The sequence below is a fragment of the Diplotaxodon limnothrissa genome, linkage group LG2 (assembly GCF_057381915.1).
Source record: "Diplotaxodon limnothrissa isolate DT_005_m linkage group LG2, D_limnothrissa_male_GT1.1, whole genome shotgun sequence".
Lineage (NCBI taxonomy): Eukaryota > Metazoa > Chordata > Actinopteri > Cichliformes > Cichlidae > Diplotaxodon > Diplotaxodon limnothrissa.
In genome coordinates this window covers 28,071,471-28,088,190 of record NC_140597.1, presented here as the reverse complement: position 1 = coordinate 28,088,190, position 16,720 = coordinate 28,071,471, and the positions used below count along the sequence as shown (strand labels likewise).

The 16,720-nt window shown below is 42.7% G+C and overlaps 1 protein-coding gene across 1 annotated transcript; it reads right to left on the bottom strand.

Moving 5' to 3' along the window:
• Window positions 1–7,318: 7,318 nt before the first annotated feature.
• mtnr1c (melatonin receptor 1C) lies at window positions 7,319–15,562 on the bottom strand. The gene is made up of 2 exons (XM_085361842.1): window positions 15,364–15,562; window positions 7,319–8,184 (listed from the first exon to the last, which is right to left on the bottom strand). The coding sequence occupies exons 1-2, from the start codon at window positions 15,554–15,556 to the stop codon at window positions 7,319–7,321; spliced, it is 1,059 nt and encodes a 352-aa protein (XP_085217968.1). The 5' UTR covers window positions 15,557–15,562.
• Between the last annotated feature and the right edge of the window lie 1,158 nt (window positions 15,563–16,720).

Below are 16,720 nucleotides of genomic sequence, written 5' to 3'. Positions count from 1 at the left end.
GCGTATCACAGCTATCAGCTCAGCGCTCTGTGCAGGACATGAAGAAGAAAGTGGTTTTGCTTCTATTATTTTACTATCTGTGGTTACTGCATAACCTACACAATTTCGGCCTGTGCTGTAAGGTCAAATGCTGTTCTCCTAGCTTCCACACTTGCTGATCATAAGGTGGATCTGGGCCTGGAGTTTGTTTAAATCTCAGAATGTTGTGATACTCGGTCGGTTTCTGGCACTCAGGTGTAATACCAGAAAAGAATGGCATGACTGCTATCTTAAGTTTTGTCAGAGCGTCTCTACCTAGCAAATTTACTGGACACGACGGGTCATATATGCATTTAATAAAGCACCTGCGGCCACTTGCTGTGTGTACTAGTTCTAAAAGGGCAGTTAATTGTTGTACAGTTGTGTGGCCTGAAGCTGACTTTACAACTAATTTGTCCTTTACTCCTACAATCTCGTGGGAAGTGACCTTCCTCTCCACGGTTCTAGCAGGCGTTGTCTCTATGTTATCTGCTGTTTCTGCGTGGCTGTCTGCAGCCTTGGTGTTTGTGACTTTGCTCGCCTCTCTGTTCCTGATAGCCACCTGCGGATTAGTGTTTTAGTCTATTGTCAACAGTCAGCCTTATTTTGAAGTTACAGAAAGCTTCTTCTTTTTTGTTTGTCTTGGTTTGGGAGAATAGATGCAACACTACATTTTCACTTAAGGCAGTTTTGAATAATTTCTAGTTTTTCAAACAATTCATGGATCTCACACATTTCAAACTTTCAAGTTAGGGTTGTTTCCCATTTATACATATATATATATATATATATATATGTATATATATATTTAACTTTGCATAGCTCACATCTCTAAACCTAGGCATTTTTCAATCATATGCCTAATCACTATGTGTCACTGTGACTCTCAAGTATTGTCACAAGTTCGTTTAAATTCGTTTCCAAAACCAACAAAATAATCAAACAAAAACAAAAAACATAAACGTGTCAGGACACAAAAGAAAAAAGAAAAATGCTGCCACCCGAACAAGGCAGAAGTCTGCATATGTTGGCTTTTAATAGCATGCAGCTTGTAACATGGTAGACTAATGTGCCTGTGTTAATTCAGCTCCATATTATTGTGTGAAGTTGCACTGGGTTGGGAGTGGTTTTGTGGTTGTCACATTTTTGGTGAGCCAATGGCTGGAATGAGGTTGGACTAATTAGAGGCAGGTGTACTTGATTGCACTGATACACTGGTCTTCTTATAGCCCACACTACAAACACTGCTGTGTTGTTTTGTCTCTCTGTGCAGGTATGTAATGTGATGAAATCAGATATGTTTGGGATGGACGGGTTTTGCCCTATGAATTTTATATTAGGTGTGTCGTTTTGTCTCTCTGTGCAGGCCAGGGCCTATTATATGCCACAGCCTAAAGGCAGCAGGGTTGCAGAGGCTTGAGTGACCACTGACTATATGCTTGCAGGGTGGTGGGTCTCCAAGGACAACTTCTAACCCTGTTAAAGGCAACATGTGGAGTGCAACTTGGCTGTGTGGCATAGCTGGCTCTGGCCTTGGGACTGTGTGTTTTTATACAATTCTTAAGTGGGACACTGGACTGTTTTATCTTTTATCTCTTGATATATTTTTTGTCAATAAATTATCTTTTAGAATTTTATTGACTGACATCTTTTTGCCCATGACTGAGACGGTTGATCAGACCTAGAGTCTTTCTTTGGGTGTGTTACAGCAGCTTCTGCTCTAAAAGAAACAAATAAATAAAAAGAAAAGAAAATGTGTAACATGCTCATCAGCTTAGCAGTGTCTACATATTTAATTCAGCTTCTCAATCCTGTAGTTGTAGCTGTTGTCTACAGGGTTTTGCTTATTGGTTGTTATTATAGGTGTGCTCTATATCTCAGCAATGTGTCATTCTAGAATGATAAGTTTCAAGCTGGTCAAGTGCCTCTATGCACTTCATTAGTTTAGTTATTCTCCGTATTGTCTTCATCTCACATGTCATTACACTGAGTTTCAGCAAACCTTAAGCTTGATGCAGACTACTGCTTAACAATTATTCACCTCACATCATAACCGATTAAGGTGCCTCTTCATATTAATATTATGTCATTGTTAATATTATCCTCTTTGTCTTATATAACAGCAATAGCATATTATAATATTTTATCAGTGTGTACCACTATACTACTCCTGAGCCAATTTGATAGTTAGGATCATCTTATTCAGCAAACAGATAATTTAGAATTCATCCAATCTGCGGTCACATTTGTTCTCTCTGTTACATGGCTGACCAGGCAGTTCTATTATAATGTATTATTTATATTTTATTTTGTATCCATCAAGGGCTTCAGATGACCTGCAGAATCATCCTTTTCCCAAGGTGGAGACAGTTACCTTTTCACACACTGTCCTTGGCTGAACAGTGACACAGCCTTAATATACCTTATTTATTTTATTAAAATATTTTCGTGTGAATTATTTGCTTTATATTCATTTTATACATTGTGGGCATGGTCATCATGCCAACTGTGTTTCATTGATAATATCACTTTACAGGTTGTTATCCTTGCGATTATTAATTTCAAATACTCTAAAGATAATTTCTACTGTAACTTTCCCTTTGTTCATCTTTATTTCGTACTTTTTATATTTATATCTACTCAGTGGGGTCTGTTTTCAACCCTTTTAAACTACTTCAAACTACTGTGATCTCTAGTTTTCACTTAATAAGGGATTATTAAGTTCTTCCTGATATGGGTGTTGCTGCAGATGCGGCTGCAGGAGTGAGTGATGGTTTACTAAAAGGATTGTGGGGACTGCAGTGTCTCGTCTTCTGGTTTTACTAAACTGGCAGTTGAGTTCTGGTCTTCTGACTGTTTATATTTTGTTTTCTTAAATCTCTCAGTTTACAGACACTGTTTTTGTCCGGCGTCTGGACCTTTTTTTTTTCTCACCACTGCTCGTCAGCAGGAGTGAGTTTTAATTTCACTTGCTTGATTACCCATCTTATTTATGTATTTACTTATTTTTGTTTAAGTAATATATACACGATACAGCTGCTATCACCTTCGCTGGTATTAGAGACGAGAGTGGTTGCTCACACGCCCTTCTACTTTCGGACTATTTCCAAAAGCGGTGTGAACTTTACGAGACGGAACTCGACCGTTCTCTCAACTCACCAGCACGTCAGTGAATAGCAGTAAAAGAAAAACACAGTAGGAGCAGCTCAGTCTCTTATTGGACCGTGAAAATTCAGCTTGCTCCATTAATTACAACAATACACACACATACATTCACACTTATTTGCGCGATCGGAACCCTTATCATAAGGGGAGCTGCCAGTCTTTCTGTAGACGAGCTACTTATTCCCTAGACCCTGTCTAGACCCAGCTGGGGGAGCTACCCAGAGCTCCAAACCTAACCCACAGAAGTGGGGAGCTTCCAGTCGACGAGCTCCAAGCTACCAGCCGACGAGCTACTTTAAACCCACAGAGGTGGGGAGCTTCCAGTCGCGACGAGCTACTTTCGCTATTTTAAATTCCCTGAATTTAAAATACGCTTTTACGCAAGATTGTGTCAGTGTGTCTGTATCTACCTGGTCGGTGTCGCCGGGTCTGGTCCACCTCGATCGGGCCCCACCACCGTAGGTCGCTTTCTAAGACGTTGGCCAAGACCCGAATTTAACGCTCTTGGTCTTTTTCCACACACCTGGTGTGTGGGCTGTCGACAGGCGAGCAACGTGGACTGGTCACGGAGATGGGACACGATGGAGGTGCTCCGGCTGTCGAAGGACCAAGAAATGTTGGGGGAAAACTCTGTAAAAGACCCAGGAGAAATAAAGACACAATGAGACAAAGTTACTTTCTTTATCAAACGTGTACACGGGTGAGCTGCTAAGAACAACTCACACCATGCACAGTGGCTTGGTAATTTTTATAGGAAAGACAGTGAGAACAGGATAAGAAAATACAAAACAAATAAAATAAACAACTCCATATGTGGCGCTAGTCTCGTCAGCAGAGAGCTGGGAGAAGGCTGTGAGAGATAAAACAATCTAAAACAATATGTCCCAAAACAGTATGTCTTTGCTGAGAAAGTCTAAAAAGATAATTCTAAACTAATCTAACCATAGACAAAAGGGCATGCTTGCACATTTAAAAGAAGGTAAAGAAACATAGAAACATTTTTCCTGTAACAGTTTGTCAAATTAGTTTTGAGTCTCTGGAAATCAAATCTTGATAGATTGGAAATCCACCGTGGTTGTGTACCAGTGTTGTGTCCGCATGCAACAGACAACTTAGAGAAGAGCAAAATTCATTTTGTATAATAAATTACATTTTGTATCTTTGTTACTAGCAGCCTTTTGGAAGAATGCATCATTTGTCCCAATTTCTTTACTTGAATCTATGAAAAGTCTCAAAGATAACCCAGCTTGACAGTAACAAAACAATGTTTTTGCACCAACAAGGTGATTCCCAAAGAGCTATTAGCCAAAAACTGTGGCATATCTCAACATGTGTGAAGTGTGTGCTTAAAAGATTTGAGGAAACTGGACAAGTGGAGGATGAAAGAAGTGTCAGGAAAAAAAAACCTACATCCAGCAGATGAGCAGTATCTGAAAGTCATGTCTTTCACAAATACGAAAAATCCTGCAAAGGACCCTTCAGCTGATCCACCTACTGTTCGCTGAAGCCTCATCAGAAATGGTCTCAAGGGAAAGGCGTCTGTCCAGATGCCAGTCTTCAATAAGAGGGGCAGGGAGAAAAGGCTGAGGCATGCCAAATTACACAAGAACTGGACTGAAAATCAGTGACAAGAGGCCATGGATTGGCCTCCCCAGAGCCTGGACCTCAACATTAATGAAGCAGTGTAGGATCATCCTGACAGAGAACAGAACAAAGGTCAGCCAACACCCAAAGAAGAGCTTTGAATGTCCTTCAAGAAGCCTGGAGAACTATTCCTGGAGACTATTTCAAGAAATTACAAGAGAGATTGCGTAAGAGAGTTCAGGCGGTGTTGAAGAATAAAGGTGGTCATACCAGTACTGACTTTCAAGTTTGTTAAATTGTATAAACGCTACTTTTGTCTTATGTACTGTATTTCCATGTACCTGTTTCACATGTTTCTCATAAAATGAAAACAAATGACTCAAGACTTTTTCACACTCCTGTAACTGTGTCTCATTTTGATGGACAGAGATTGTCTGGTGATGCACTTTGTTTATGTCACAGTGAGCAAAATCTGCAAATTGATTTAAACAAAAAAATCTTGGGTATTTGCCTTGCTCTTTAACAGTGATGTGATGCATAATTGGCTAACCAGTGTGACGCAGTGATCAACCTTTCTTCTTTAAGCTCTCTCTCTTTATTAACCTTTTGTTTCAAACAAAATGTGACACTATTATAAGACGCCTTAGGGGACAAGAAGAGAAAATAAACAGCACAGGTTCAAAGGAGCAGAAAAAGCAGAGAATGAAAAGTAAAAGGTGAAAGCAGAGGGAAGAAGGGTGACCAAGCCATCCGTCTGGGACTCTTTGGTTCCGTAGTGAATGCTGTCATTTCCCCTCAAGCCCCTTTAGTCACTCATCTGTGGCCGACCTTGCGCTGCCATGTGGCCTGCTTCTTTTCTTCCACATCACACACACTGATTTGTTAGAAGCAGAATTGAACAGTTTTGTGTCATTTTGCTGCTCCTGAGCGAGTTGACGCCGCCTGGCTCTGTAAGACAGCTTGAGTGCTGAGCCAACATCCCTCGTGAATTCAGATTCCTATTTCTGCATCTGTAATCCTCCACTGACGATTTAAATTAGTCAGACATCAGGAAAACTATTCAAGGTTAGCTGCCTCAAAGCACAGCAGAATGCAAAAGCTGGACAGTCGACCTGTAGATAAATGTGAAACATGCCGGTGATATTTACAAATACCGAGCTACACATGTGTAATTTCTTTAATATTCCAGTAACAGTGCATCATATCAAAAATGTGTCACATTGACATCTCGGAGCCTCCCTGTGAGGTGAACTGCTCAGAGTTTGTTTGCTGGGTGGAAGTTGTGCTGGGAGGCTGTCAGAGCTCATCTTGGCTGGGGTGACATGTGCTCAGGCACCCTTGCACTATCACGAACTACATCTCCTCTTTCCTGATGCTTATCAGGTCCCCCAGGCGTTTTATAAAGAAGAAGCCTAGCTTTGTTTACCATTTGTTCTTCCTCATTGCACAGTCTCCCCAATCTTTAAATCATTTAGGGTCTAAAGGGCGATGCCCAGAGCTTTAAATGTCCTAGTCTGATAGGCATATGAATGCAATGGTTAGAAATAGTTAATAAACAGTCGTGTTTGACAAAGATCTGCCAAAAAGCTATGAGAGAATGTTTTTCAAACAACAAGACATGCTTTGTTGCATTAACAAATAAAAACCCATTGTGATATACTTGCTTTCCCCCCTCATTTCTTCAATTATAACCGGAAGAAAAGCTTCCAAAATTTGTTCCACCGCGTCATTGCTCAGAAGATGAACCCAAGGGTGAAACAGCATCACGGTGAATTAATAAGCCAGTGAAACTGAGGCTGAGATGCTCACTCAGGCTGAAGAAGAAATACGAGGTTTGAGTTAGACTGAAACTGAAATGTGTTTTGGAATTGGCACCTGCCCCAGTTTTAATACTCTTGAGTCACTACCATCCAAATAAGAGCATTAAGTCTTTGGTAATTGATCCATAAAACAGCTTCTGTTTAAACCTAAAATTAGATTAAGGATTCTATTGAATGAAAATAAAACCTTGAGGCTTTTCTATAATTATTACTGTATTTAAGACCCCAAAGACACTGTGGCCATAGAAAATACATTTATTTCATTATCACCATGGTGCTGACATACTCGTAATTGTTCTGTGCAAATAGGCAGTGAGTCATTCTCGTACACGTGATATACACATGCTGGGACTTGGCTTTAAAAGTAGGTCCCTCACCCAAAGAGTATCGGACCTTAAGTGTTCGTGAAAGATTTTGAGAATTTAAGAAAATAATTTTCACAGCTGGCCACTATATACAATCTGAATGTTCCCAGTAATTTGTTCTTTCTGCACTTTTTCCTCCCAGTTTGTTAATCTGTCTTGAAACTCACTATTGAACACAAAATACTTATAATTATACAATCGATGTTTGTTCTCAACAGGAGTGCAAAGTGTCCAGCAAGCTGGAAGGAATATGATGGCAGCAGTGTCCTCACCAAACACAAATGCATCTTTACAACATGAAAAAGAAACAGATCCTGAAAAGGCATTCTGTGAATCACAGGACACACCCACGTTCCCGGTAAAAGTTCATACATCTATCTCCGCCACATTATTGTTTGTTATAGCTGGTGAAGGCTTGCTCTTCAGTCCCTCTGTGGCACATCTTGAAGTTTCCGTGAGGAGCAAACGAGGAACGCAAAGAGCGAGGAGAATGGTCTTGTACTCTTTGCGGAAATTTTGGTTGAGCAGTCCATATATGATGGCATTGAGGCAGCTGTTGAAGTACGCCATAAAGTAGCTTGTGACAAAAAGCCACTCGGGTATGTTGGGTGCAACCTTCGGAGGATTTATGGCTACAGCCAGGCCTATGAGGTTCAGGGGGGCCCAGCACACGGCAAACAAGACAAACACCATAAACATAGTCAGGAAGTTCCTCACATCACTAGGTTTCAGTTTGGTCCTTTGCTCCGGTTTAACTCGGTGTTTCACCTGAATGACGAGCACCCATATCCTCATGTAGCAGTAGGACACCACCAGCAGAGGGATCAGAAAATGAATAATCACCACGGAGATAGTATAGTATGAGCTAACGGTCTGAGCAAAGGTGCAGGAGTAGATGCGAGGGTCGTACTGCAGTGAGCCGACGAAGAAGTTGGGAATAGTGGCAATGGCGGTGAGTAGCCAAGTAAGACCCAGGTAGCAGAGTGTGTTCCTCAGGCTATACAGACGATCGTAGTGGAGACTGTGGCAGATGTAGCAGTAGCGATTGATGGCGATAGCCGTGATGTTGAAAATGGAGCCGATAACACTGAGGCCCATGATGAAGCCGCTGACCTGGCAGTGCAGGTCACCCATAGTCCAGTCATTGTGAAAGATGGCTGTCAGGACCAGTGGATAGGGGTACAGCGCCACCACCAGGTCTGCCACAGACAAACTCACCACAAAGATGTTGCCTAAAGAAAAAGAAAAAAAAGGAGGTTATGAAAACTGACAAAATGTGACCAAAAGAGAAGGTAAAATATGCAGGATCATGTTTGTAACTTTGCTTATTGGGACAGTGGAGGCTTGACTGTGACTTTCCCTTGATTAATAATGTGTTTCATCAGTAAACAGGGTTTTTCTCCTTAATCTAACCATGTAGTTTTAGCATTTTAGCCAAACAAAGAGTGATAGAAAAGGTCAAATTCACAACCAAAGTCAAATAAAAGTGCATAAAAGCAGCGATACATGCATCTGGTTTTTGCACATTCCCCATGTTAGGAAACCTAGCTAGAGAGGTATCCAGGTGCACTGGGAGTTAATGCTTAAGGGGTATAACCCTTCATGCATGAAAACATGATCCTGATGTTAGTATTTCATGAGCTGGGAGCAAGAATCTCTACATCCTTTTCATACTACATTATTTTTTATTGCCCCAATCTGGATCCAGGCCCATACTGAATTCTCTGTGTATGCTAATGCTGCTAGGTGTAGACGAGCGGTCTAAATGGGTCCAGCTGGAAAAATATTTTAACTACTAGGAAGCTGATTGCTGTGAAATTTGTCACACTGCAATATTTCCTAATTGGCACTTATTGGTCATTATATTAGGCACACCTGTTCATATGCTCATAAATATATGGTCAATGGCAGCAACTACATCTACACATTTAGACATGGTCAAGAAAGCTGCTGACGTTCAAGCATCAGAATGGAAAAGAAAGGCAATTTTAATGATTTTGATGGTGTTGGTGTAGTGGTGTGGGGAATTATTTCTTGACACACTTAGTGCCCTTTAGTGCCAACTGAAAATCATCAAAATACCACAGCCTACCTGATTATCGTTGCTAGCCATGTCTTTCTCGTTATGAGCACAGTGTGCCATCTTCCAAAGGCTGCTCCCAGCCACAACGTTCCATGTCACAAAGCTCAAGTCATCTCAACTGGTCACTAGAGCTCAATCCAGCAAAGCACCTTTGTGGAACAGGGGATTTCTATCCTGAATCTGTGGCGCTATCATGTCAATATGAACTAAAATCTCTAAAACTAAAATGTTCCAGAACCTTGTTGAATCTATGCCACAAAGCATTAAAACAATTCTTAAGACAAAATAGGGTCCAAAGCTGTACTAGCAAGACATTCCCTAGTATATATAGTTTTTATTTTAACAAATATTCGGTGAATTCTCTGGATACTCATGTCCCTTGCAAAGACAAATTATAACTGACTTTTCATGGAGCCCCATCATCAGCTCAACCTATTTTGTCCTGTACTTTGATTAAGCCCAGATTTAGTCAATTTAGCTAGTGTGAGCAAAAGGTTATCTCCCTATGGGCAGGTCCATCCCAATAATATGCTCTTCGCAGTATAATAATGCTTCCTCGCTCCTGGGAAAATGCAGTCACATACTTAGAACGCAGTTAAAGTACATATCAACAAGGACGCGGGTGGTTTCGGGGTCCGATTACATCCAAACAAGCCCCCATCCTCCCGAGGTCAGAGCTGATTCTGGTGTGACACTGGATCTCCTCAGATGACATGAGTTATAGAAAATGACATGTGATGTTGTTACAGTGCAGCTGTTCTGGGTGGGGAAGAATAAAACAATAAATCAAATTGTAAAGTCAGATAAGAAGACAGATAAGAACAAGATACGCTGGCGCCATAACGCAATTGTGTTGGTTTTGCAAAATAGGGATTAACCTTGTGTGAGGTTAGAGTAAATGTGCAATATGTTAAGGACAACATAAAGCTGTTGTTTTGCAGCCAATAGATCGAGTTGGTCCATCTTTTTTAGAGATTAAGCGCTTTAGTGTATGTTAAAATGCTGAGTGACAACTTATGAAGCCAGAATGTAAAAGGAGCAAAGCTCTTGCTTGCTCAGGCAACAGCTGAAACAACAGCGCTGGAAGTGGATTTGAAACATATGTGGCCATCAATCCGCATTCAGGTCCTGTTGTAATCTCTGCACGCCAACATGGCTGCGTTATGTTGTTTAGCAACCGGTCTAATTTCATTTCACTCCTGGAACTTTATTCAAACGGTGTGCTAACGAAGCAGACAAAACAAACAGGGGCACAGAATATTTAAAGTTTCATGAAGAAGAAAATCAGATGGTTGAGTTCACCATTTCCCGCCGATCTGGAGTTTTTACAGACAAGTCAATTTTCCAAGTCACTAAAACGGCACCAGCCGTCGCTCAAGCCTGCTGGGACAAAAATAAAACGCATTTGTTCTTCATCCTTGAGTCAGCTCAGTGGGCAAATCTGTCAGATTGCATTTGTGATGCTCCCAGTGCTCGCTCTGTGCTCTTGTCATTGTGCAGAGGTTTGATTCCTCGTTGACATGGCTCCTCCGTGTGTGTGTGTGTGTGTGTGTGTGTGTGTGTGTGTGTGTGTGTGTGTGTGTGCGTGCGCCGGCTGGACGGGGCACGGTCCGGCCAGCTCACTCTGGCTGAACCCTCTTACTCGCTTATCATCAGGAGGATGAGGTAAGTGCTAAAACACCGCTGAGAGGATCGCTGTGGAGCGGCCAGATGACTGTCTCTGTTTTGTTGGCATCGATTATTCAAACCCTGGACGAACCATTACCTCTCTACCTCGGTTTAATTAACCGACTTGGCCGGCGATGATGCTCATGACACCCAAACTCACAGCACTCAAGACCGCTCTGTCAAACAGAGATGTTCACACACGGATACGAGAACGGAGTCGACGTCTTTGGGAGCTATAATTACCAAGTGTTGAATAGACCTTAACCTGAATGCTAATTGGTTACAGGCCATTAGGGACAGCTGACACGCAGCCTTCGACTTGTCCTACACCGCTCGCTCTGCAGTGATCTGATTTTGCACTATGCGCGCACAAAAAACTTGTGAAACAAGCGAAATGTTGCATCAGATTAACTGAGACTTCTGTCCCGAGAAAGCCGCGCAACCGCCCAGTGAATTTCCCCAGTGTGAGACTCTGTCATATTTTTCTGGTGAATGAAACATAAATTGAAACAGCGCATCACAGGGCACAGTGTCAGAGAGAAACTGGATATTTGTCATCGCTTCGTTCCAACCTGGCGGTTCAGAGTAGTAAAACAACGTGGGAAATAAAACAATATATATATATATTTTTTTTAAAAAGAGAGTGTGTGTATGTGTCTGGGGGGGGGGGGGGGGGGGGGGGGTGAAGCTGGAGCAATACAGAGTTACATTATGAAGATGCGGGCAAACGCAAGCAAACAAACCGCAAGACAAAACAAAAAAGGGCTGCCGGTCGATTTGGTTTTCAATCTCACTGCTACGCATGTGAATCTCTGGGGTGCGTGTTCCTATTTCAAATCCACCATCTGTACCCCATCACTCTCACTGCTCATACTGGAAACTTGATTTACTAAGCTTTAATTCACCCGACTATATTTATACACCTTCTGAGGAATTCACCAAGACATGCAGAAGGGTTTGGCAGTGCCTGAATCCATCTGAACGTCAGCAACGCAAGGCTTATTACTGCCAGAGCATACCCCGAATATAATTGCATTCAACTTAGTAAGTCGTAATCATAAATAAGCAAGAATAACCTTTTGGCAAGGACACGGGCGCTGATGAATTAGTAGTGGCGACTTCGTGACCTCGTTTTCGTGAGGCTTTTCTGGCCAGAGAGGCCCCAGAATGAAACTTAACATTAAACTGACATGAGCTGCCTTTTGGTGATACAGCCCGCTATGAGCCTGGTCAAAACCATCATCATCATCATCATCATCATCGCCAGAGCCCATCTACCAATCACAGGCCGTATGTCTGAGATAGGAAAAAACGCAGCAGCCTGGAGTTGAAAAGGGCATAAAAGAGGATCACTGGTACACAAACATCGTCCAGTGCAACAGGATTTCAAGGTAGGGTGAAAAGTGGTCATTTTAAAGAAGCCTCTTCCTGTCCGAGATGGATGAGCTGCAAATATGAGATTACATTTCCAGGTGTGGCTTAGCAAGATGATTAAAATAATCTAACAATGCCCCACGACCATGCTGGAAAACTTAATATCATCTGCTCGGGGGGCATGTTTAATGGAGCGTGCTAAGTGATATTCTCCGTGGATCTGTGCTGTCAATTTGAATTGGGTTCTGGTTTGAGTCACTCAAGTCCACTGACTCAATTAAACCCACCCACCCCTACTCCTGTGGACGCTGAAGTGTCTAGGTTTTATTCATGACTGTGGAGCAGCTGAGGAGGGTGCAATGCATGATTTAACAAAAACTCAAGTCCATCTTCAACTCTCACTACCCCCCCCCCCCCACACACACACACACACACACACACACACGACCTAGAGTTCGCACGGCACGGCAGGGCGCAAACTACACGCGCATGCGCAGCGTGGGATCTCTTCCTCCATCTACTTCCCTCTCATCCTTTTCTTTTTCCAACCCTCTTTCTCTCTCGCTCTCGCTCTCTCTCTTTCTGTCTGTGCCGCACTACTCTTTCTCTCTCCCGAAAGAGTGAGTGTATTTTTAGTATGGTTAACCCCCAGTGGAGAAGCGTAGTGTTAACACCCCATTGGCAGTCCTATAAGTGCCATGCTGTACACTTTGAGGATCTGGTGGATACGCCCTGTTACATTTGCGCACTTTGAAAGACCCCCTGGAAACCTGATACAAATGAAACATAAGGTACCAGATCTCGCCCCCAAGATGTTTCAGCACTTAGAATGTGAACCTCGTGCTTCCATGTACATGACTGTTTGTTTTTTGTTTTTGGGTGTGTGTTGAGGGGTTAAATGGTGGAGAGTGTGTGTGTGTGTGTGTGTGTGGGGGGGGGGGGGGGGGGGGGGGTATATCGAGGAAGCGTGCAAAGCGAGTGTGTTGAAATGAAACAGAGCGGAAAGGTCCTGCTGCTGCTGTGTGAGGAAGCGAACCAGCTGTCTGAATAATGTGTAATGGAGAGATAGGATGTTTTCAGCACCCCGCCTGACACATCTATATCTGAGTGCGTGCTTTTATATATGTATGTAAACCTTAAACTTAGACTCCTTGCGAGGCCTAAAGAGTGACGCTGCATGAAATCGTATATGCAGGCCCTGCGCAAACAAGCAAACAAGAAGGGGCCCGTGTATAAAGCTACAGCTGTTCTTTAGCTGTATCCATGCTTCCCTTTTGGAAACTGTACAATTAAACATTCATACAAAGCGAGCCAAACCTATAAATAGCTTGTTAAGAACAGAGAGGAGATTGTTGATAGGCTAACGGCAGCAACAATTTCAGTCACTTAAGGACACACGTGGAAAAAAAAAAAGCAAAGCGATAGCAGGATGGGCTCTGAGCTTCCACTGGAGTTTCAGGTTTCTATTCATACATGCGAACAAACCGAGCAGCACAACTGTGGGGAGGACTCGCGTGTGACTAGATATGTCAGCAAGCCCAATTAGAGCAGGGGAACACCGGCGCGAGGTCTGTAATCAGTGCAGTGCGCATGGTCCACCAGCCCAAGGTGGACTCTTGAACAGGCCATTTAGTCCTGGCCTGTTGTTTGAGATCAGTGGACTGTGCCATTATTTATTTATTTGTCTTTGCCAAGCAGATAATCAAATTATTCTCTGGGATCCTCAACTTCTTGCCAAAATGGCTTTGGGCTGCTGTAAAACGGGTATGTTATGTAATGTATTTGAAATTGTAATTAAAGCCTTGTTATCCCCAACACTGACCTAATCCCGCTGCCTCATTAGCATGCTCCATTAGCATTTTGTTGTGATCGCAAGGTTTACTGTGTTTTTTCGCTCGGGCTCAGAGGGCGTCCTTCGCTTTACTTTGAGCCGCGGAGCTGCTGGGTATAATTGCCTGGGTGCACGCTGCTTTCTCCTCCAGACCTTTAAGTTCAAAAACAGCAGAGTATCAGATGCACCGCGTGCGTTGCTCTCTGATATGTAGTCAGCCTCTGCAGGACATCTCGATGTTCTATTCTGCACTTTTTTTTAATTTTTAGTAGGGAAAAAAAATCACGAGATCCGGTCAATCAAAGCAAAATAGGCTCCTTTGTCCACGCATCTGTTGCACAGCTGCCTCTCATGCCATAAACTCTGTAGGGTTTCAGGATCTTTACTGCTCAGTCTGTCCTGTGGCTGAGGAGGTGGGTCGATTACTGCTCATGTGTTTCTATGCCACACAATATTGGCTACTATACAGCTTTTACAAGTTTATTTACAGAGAGACACGACAAACTAGTAATGACTGCCAACATTTACTAACAAGAGACTATTATTTGTCATCCAAGAAAAAAGTGGGAGCAAATCATGAGAATATCTCTGCATATCATCTTTTCCTTTCCAAGAAGAAGGATGTACTAGTTTTTTGAAAAGTTTCTTATTCTGGCTGATTAATGACGGGGGAACTAAACCCTGCTCCTCCAGTGCTTAGATGAAAAGGCACCTTGAAGAATATTGGTGCGCAAAACATAAAATGCAACTCATTTATGAAAACAGATAGTAGGAGACAAACAGCACCAGTCACTGGAAATGACAGTGGCTTCTCAGTGGCCATTAGAAACTGCAGGCTACAAGATAAAAGGGACAGCTGAAAGATAATGCTACTATTGCCAATGAGGAGAAGGGACACAAAGGTAGCCATGATAAATGTTAGCTTGACCTTCTCTCTGCTGTCTGAACATTTCAAATGTAGCCCACAAAGGATGAGGAGGAGGGTTGTGTGTGGCATGAACTGTGTGCAAAGCAACAAAGAAACCATACAACGGCGTCTCTCACCTTGGCTGCTCATCGACACCTGATATAAGGAGGGATGTGATTTATCAGGGATGGAGAAACCAGCAAGGTTACAGCCAAATGGAGGGGAGAGTGTGTGCCATTATTTATGAAGAGATATGAAGGCAGGCAGGCAGGCATGCAAGGCTGTGGAAACTCTGTCACAGTGAGGCTGGAGGTCCACTTCAGATAGCAGTTTGATTGTCATACAAGAGGGAGGGGGTGTCACAGGCCACACAGTGCATTACATAATTTTAGTTATGAGTGAAGGCAGGAAAGAAAGCTCACTGAGAGAGAAGTTGTTTTGCCTTGCTTGATAAATTCAGCTGGTAAAGAATTCACACGGGTTCTTTTATTTTGAATAGTTAGCATCAATATAAGGAATAACTTCCTGCAATCCTCTGTGCGTCTCACCTGGGTTCCGTAGCTTTTTGTTCCTGTACACGGACAGGATGACGAGGACGTTTCCCAGGATGTCTACCACGATGGTGAAGATCAGCACGCTGGCCAGCGCAGTGGACACTCCAGCCGAGGTAGCGCTCAGCCCGCAGTCGCTCTCATTCCGCAAACAGCTCGAACCGTTCACATCCTTCTCCTCTACATCCATCTCCTCCACCACCTCCTCAGGATGCAGCTGCCATGGTGGGCTTACAAGTGTTCAGATGAAAATTTGAAATTAAGAAGAAGAAGAAGAAGCACAAACCAAAAAGGCAAAATGACTTCACGGGAGGGAGTCTTGAACTTATTTGCGCATGAAACCACACTCCTCTGACTGTGGAATACTAGGAGGCTCAGAGGACGCGAGTCCTGACATGATCTTTAGAATAGTCACACGCTTTGCCCATCCTAGGGGAAGTATGAGGTGAGAAAGGTTGGGAAAGCTCGAGTTTCACGGCGGCTCTGAGTGCGGTCAGTCACACAGGCTCCTGCTGCGCGCCGCTCCAATCTGACAGGGTAGCTCTTCCAGGAGGCATGTGAGCGCTGTCCTGTGCGTAATGGAAATCCGAGGATGCAAAAGCGTGCGCGCACAGAGCAACACGGAGTCTGATGGCTCTGAGAGCACTGTGAGCAACACAACCTGCGTTCAACTTAAATACTGAAGCTCACCACTTAAAAAAAATAAAAATAAAAAAGCTGCCAGAATAAAGACTGGGGTCTGTTTCAAAATCTATAAATATACTCTGCCTCCTTAACCGCTGTGGTGTGCCATTCTTGCTGAATAACAACTCGTGTGATCCAAATGGAGACGCGGGCTGTGGAGAATCGTGGCCAGGGAAGTGCTGCTTATTTTCTAATCTGAAAACACGAGGAACTGTGACTAGCATATTCATCGTGGAGCCAATGTGACACATGATTTGTAAGAGCCTTTATTTTGAGAGCATCCAGAGGATCGAGAGAACATCCATGTGCATGGAAATGGCGCCTTCATGTGTCCAGAAGACATTCTTACAGTCAGATGCATACAGAGAAACAGAAGCTAATGATTTTATTATATATATATATATATATATATATATATATATATATATATATATATATATATATATATATATATATATATATATATATATATATATGTATATGCATGCAGCCCTTAGTTGCCCAAATCGATTTGTGACATCCATTTGTGCATTGACGTAGCCTACCTATGTTATAGTCTAAGAGCTCTATAGAATGTTCTGAAGAGTATCATAAAAGTGGAATGAATATATATAATGTATACAAAGTCTCACATTTGGTCACATTTCCCCTGCAGTGCACTTGAATTTGT

Coding starts and splice junctions, on each gene's coding strand:
- mtnr1c (XM_085361842.1), bottom strand. CDS start 15,556: ATGGATGTAGAGGAGAAGGATGTGAACGGTTCGAGCTGTTTGCGGAAT. Junction 8,185..15,363: donor CAAAAAGCTACGGAACCCAG/GTGAGACGCACA, acceptor CTTTTTCTTTAG/GCAACATCTTTGTGGTGAGT.